This window comes from Ptychodera flava, chromosome 12, assembly GCF_041260155.1.
Source record: "Ptychodera flava strain L36383 chromosome 12, AS_Pfla_20210202, whole genome shotgun sequence".
NCBI classification, from domain to species: Eukaryota; Metazoa; Hemichordata; class Enteropneusta; family Ptychoderidae; genus Ptychodera; species Ptychodera flava.
The window spans coordinates 21,608,371-21,613,444 of NC_091939.1; the positions used below are offsets into that span (position 1 = coordinate 21,608,371).

A 5,074-nucleotide genomic window follows, 5' to 3' on the forward strand; every position below is an offset into this window, starting at 1 on the left:
CCTCTGACTCGGAAATCTCTGGTTGAACTGGTCTGTCACCTTCACTTGAGAGCCAGCTTGGCCCTTGAAAGCACATCTTCCCGAGTCGACTTGGTGCTGACCCTCTAGTTCCCAGGTCGCTTGGATTTTCTGCTGTTGGCACATATCTCCACTTGGACTCTGTCAGCTCGCCAATCTTCTTGACCCGATTGCGCACAAATATTGACCATTCTCCATGATCAGACAGCCAGTATAAAACAGTGGCGCTGTCTACCCAACTGTGACAAGCTGTGATAGGGAAATTGGACAAAGCTTTGCTGACGTTATTCTGCAGTTTGGCTAGGGTATGTGCGGCAATCAACTCCAACCTTGGTATGCTCATATGTTTAGGAGCGATTCTTGCTTTAGCTGTGAGTAGATTCTGGCTGACGGAGTTGAGTTCTGATACGCAACGATGTATATTGCAGCACAAACAGCAGTCTTGCTTGCGTCAGCAAATCCATGCATTTCATAATGTGTTGGGTTGTCAGTGAACACACAGCGTGGTACAGTTATGGTTGGTGCATGCTGCAAGCTGTTTATCCACATCTGCCATTTCCGTCGAATTTCATCTGGAATTTCCTCATCCCAATGTAGCTGAAGAAGGCACACTTCACTGAAGATCACTTTCGCAGTGATAGTGACTGGAGAACTCCATCCAAGTATGTCAAAGATGCTGTTGATATCAGCTAACATCTTCCTTTTCGTGATTGGTTCACTGCTCTTCGGCATGATTCAAAACTGATTGTCAATGTGTCCTCCTCCTTGTTCCATGGAATACCTAAAATCTTTGTCTCATTGCCAGATGCGTTGCAAAGAAATCTTGTTGTGTAAGTATCTTTTTCCTGCTTGTCATTCTCTGCGTTGAGGTGATCGATGTTGCTGTGCCATTTGTGAAGATTGAAACCACCCTCTGACAGTATTTTGGTGGACTCTGCCTTGAAAGTCACAACATCATCTTCTTTGTTCCCACCACCTTGAATATCGTCAACATATGTATCCTCTAGCAAGCTATGTACTGTTGCTGGATATTCCTGTTCATAGTCCTCAATGTGCTTCTGCAGTGTTACACCGAGAATATATGGACTTGACGTCGCTCCAAAGATCACTCGTGTGAATCTGTACTCCGTCACCTCACAATTTTGTAGATTGTTGTACCACAGAACTCGCAGTGCATCCCTGTCTTGTTCATACACTCTGATTTGCAGGAAAGCTTTCTAAATATCTCATGTGATACAGAACTTTCGCATGCGATTTCTTGCGATGATGTCAAACAAAAGTGGTTGTAGTGGTGGCCCCGTCTCTAGGCAGTCGTTGAGTGAAGGGCTTCTCACGTTGGCTCTTGCTGAGCAATCATACACTATTCTCATCTTTGTTGTTTCTGCCTTATCTCGGATGACGGCTTGTTGTGGGACATAATGTACCGTCTCCCCTGTTTGATTGACTGGTACAGGCTCAAGAACTCCCATATTGATTTGTTCTCTCATGATTTCATCGTACTCTTCTAATCTCCCGATTTTCTCTAGTCTCTTTGTTGTGCTGTATAGCCGAGCTGTGCACAAGCTCTTATTTGTAGGAAGTGGAACATGATCTTCTTTCCAAGGTAGTTTTGTTTCATAGTATCCACTCTCTGCCCTAGTCAACTGTTTCTTGAACTCTTTGTGAATTGCTGCACTTTCCTTTATATCTGTGTCTTTGATTCCAAGAACATCTAGTGAGCACAGCTTCTCAAATTCTTCTTGGCTGGATCTCAGAAAGAACTGTTTCTCTGTCTGACTCTCTCTCCCTGACTGCCGTCCAGAAATTGTCCAACCCAGCATCATGAATTCTGCTCCTGGATCCTTATCTGGGTGAGTTCCAAGGACTAGAGGTTCTGTCGTGCGAATCCTCTGGTAGTCTGCGACTCCTAAGATAATGTGAACTGGCATTGAAACATTCGTTGTCTCTTCCTCGCTGAAATGTAACCGGCTGAGTCGTCTGTGTTGTTTCTTCAATGCAGGAATGCCTGGGTTAGGTAGGTGGGTTAATATACCTTTCTCAGCATTCACACACTCCATATTGAACGAGAAACCATCAACTGCTAAGGACTGTAATGTGATACTATACACCTCAACAATCTTCCTTACAGTGCCGTACATCTGTTCAATACAACGTTGTTCTGTCTTCGTAGGCTTCAGGTGCAATTTTGTGATCAAGTCTGAACATATGTATGAACTTCCCGCACCTGTGTCAAACATGACTCAAACTTTCTCCTTCCCCACTTTGGCAATAACAGTGGCATGTAATGCTGAGGCATGATCCATCACTGAGCTCAATCCCTTTTCCACTTTGGTATTGTCAGACACATCAAGCGTTGATTTCCCTTTGTCACAAATTGAGGTATGATGCTTTCCTTTACAGATCTTGCATCCCGGGATCTACAATTGACTGCAAGATGACCAAATCCTGTACAGTTGAAACACATCCTGTTTCTTCTCAGTATTGCTCTCTTGGTGGCCACATCTAGTACTTTCATACAGCTGTTACTTGAATGATCTTCTGAACTGCAATACACACATTTGCGACCTTGTTTAGACTCTCCATTACTGCCAAGAAGTAACTTTTCTTCTTTTTTCCTCCATGACACGTGTCTAGCTGTATCATCTCTTCTCCCTGTGGTAATCTTATCATCACCAGCTCTCAGGGGATTTCTCCGGACATACTTTCGCAGATTTTCAACAAGTTGTTCCAAACCCCACTCTTCCCAATCATCGTCCTTTTGTACAAGAACTTCTCAAACAGGGCCAAGCTTGTCCATCAAAGTGTAGACTGAGCTTTGTGCAGTAGTCAGTTTTCCCATTGTTGTGAGAGTGCGAACTATCCTGGCAAGCCTGTTATAAAAGTCATGAATGTCACGCAACTTGTGAATGTTGGTCACTACTGGTAGTTCCTCAAGTTCCTTTATCAAGGCTTTGTGCACCTTAATGTCCTTCCCATATGTCTCGACTAGTATTCTTTTAGCTTCCTAGTATCCCTCTGAGGTATGTGGTAGCCCCAGGATATCCTCCTTTGGTTTGTGTTTCACCAGCTCTAATAAGTAATTAAACTTACTGATTTCTGCGAGATTGGAACCATCCACCTCTACTGAAAACTGATTCCAAAAGCGTAACCAGTCCTTGTAGTCACCAGAGAATGGTGTGATAGTATATTGTTGAAGCTTCACTGCTTGTGTTGAGGGCGCTACTGATGATGCACGCTCCTCCCTGTGGTCAATTCGCTCGGCACGGCTGGCTTCGATCTGTCTCTCGAAATCTAGTTTCTGTCTATACCACTCTTCCTCTCGTTTTTGTTGGCGTGTTGCTGCCATCTCAATTTCCATTTGTTGTCGTGCTCTGTATTTTGATTGTTGCTCATTTACCACGCACTGGATATGTAGCTCTTTTTCAAGCTTGAGTTGTACGTCTCTTTCCACAGCTTCGTCCAGCTGTTTTCTGATACGCTGCCGCGCCTCCCTAAATAACTGGATGGACTCTTTCTGTGTTGTTGTCCACTCCTTCACATGTTCTAAGTCTGACTCTGCTTCCAAAAGATATTCGGCTGTCTCGTCTTTTAATTTGTCTAATCGCTTGATCAACTCTCCTATTTGTTCATATGCCGTGGTAATGTCTACCGTGTCCTCACTGTTGGATAGCTCTGCAATTTCATCAAGTTTGATTTCGGCAATAGCCAGCTGTCGTTTGAATCTCTCCTCGGTAAATGCCATGTTTTGTACACGTTTTTAAGCACTGCGATCAATCGGTCATTCGACTGCAAAACCTCGTATCGACTGCATTAGTTCTGCTTTCCCACGGTAACTTTCATCTAATTTGATTGATGATGCAATGCTGTGTACAACACTTAGTCCTATATGATGTACTCACGCTCTTTCCAGTATCTTTCTCCCGTCGTGGTCGCCACCGTTCAGTGTGGGGAATATTTAGTGTAGAGATATTGGCCGCCGATCATTCCCAGTGACACTGAAGAAACTCACAGTTCTCGATCAACAAAAAAAACATTGGTTTATTACGTTTAAACTCACGGTACAGAGCAGCACGCCGCATCCATGTGCGTTGCCATTGTAGGTTTTTAAAAGCATGATGGGAAATCTGGTAGTAATGAGAATTTAACCCCAGAATCACGACAAAATAACACGAATAAATTCAACTATGAAGCAAACTGTTGCTCAAAACTTTGTGACAAATATGTCCATGTTAACACAGTCCGCGCAAATAAATCATAGTACATGCACAGTAATGAGTGTCCTGAAAATGTGCATTTCGGTCGAAGTTCAGCCATCACCTGTACATAGATTCTCATAGCTGTGTCCAAGCTCCAGAAAAGTCTCTGCCGAGCGAAGTTTTTATGTCATGCGCAGTAAGTGTTTAGAGCATCGACTGTAGTATATAATATTTTGCCAAATTTCCGGAATTACGATAAATGCGGTAAACAACAATACACAGAATTAAATTTGGGTCTTAACAACAACAAATAACAATTAATAAAGTCGGGAGGTTTCCCACAGCTTTTATGCAAACATGGAATACGAAACGTTCGTATGCAGACGTACCGTTCGGAATTTTCAAATGCCTTTATCGGTAATTCATATTTAATGTAAGATTGGACCCCATCTGTCATTAATTATTAAGCCCAATGTACGATTTTACAACCTATACCAACTTTGATAATGATGTGTTGCTTTTTTTTCTCAATGACCTTTCGAGTAGAATGGCAGAAAAGTGTTTCTTTTCAAATACGCCCTATCTTTAGGCACTCTTCATTACATGTTATTTGAACACATTCCAGAAATGTGAAATTACGTATGCTTGTCAGTTAATAACTATCCTAAATTGCTGCGTAATTATGACTATGTTGTTATAAGGCAAGACTTTTCTAGAAAGGGTAATTAAGCTATAAATCCGGTAAGGCAGCTTAAATCAGCTGGCAAAACAGATTAAATCAGCAAGACTTGGCTTGAACTCGAATTTAAGCTCTCAGCCGGTGAAACTTTTTGACTACCTGTGAACGTGCTACTTATGAC

General features: G+C 42.5%; 2 protein-coding genes across 2 annotated transcripts; both read right to left on the reverse strand.

Annotated features, from left to right (window-relative positions):
• Nucleotides 1–357: 357 nt before the first annotated feature.
• Nucleotides 358–750, reverse strand: LOC139146184 (uncharacterized). The gene has a single exon (XM_070717592.1). It carries the CDS (start codon nucleotides 748–750, stop codon nucleotides 358–360), a length of 393 nt encoding a protein of 130 aa, XP_070573693.1.
• A 494-nt stretch (nucleotides 751–1,244) lies between these two features.
• Nucleotides 1,245–2,255, reverse strand: LOC139146185 (uncharacterized). Its single transcript, XM_070717593.1, has one exon. The coding sequence runs from the start codon at nucleotides 2,253–2,255 to the stop codon at nucleotides 1,245–1,247; it is 1,011 nt and encodes a 336-aa protein (XP_070573694.1).
• Between the last annotated feature and the right edge of the window lie 2,819 nt (nucleotides 2,256–5,074).

Coding starts and splice junctions, on each gene's coding strand:
- LOC139146184 (XM_070717592.1), bottom strand. CDS start 750: ATGCCGAAGAGCAGTGAACCAATCACGAAAAGGAAGATGTTAGCTGAT.
- LOC139146185 (XM_070717593.1), bottom strand. CDS start 2,255: ATGTTTGACACAGGTGCGGGAAGTTCATACATATGTTCAGACTTGATC.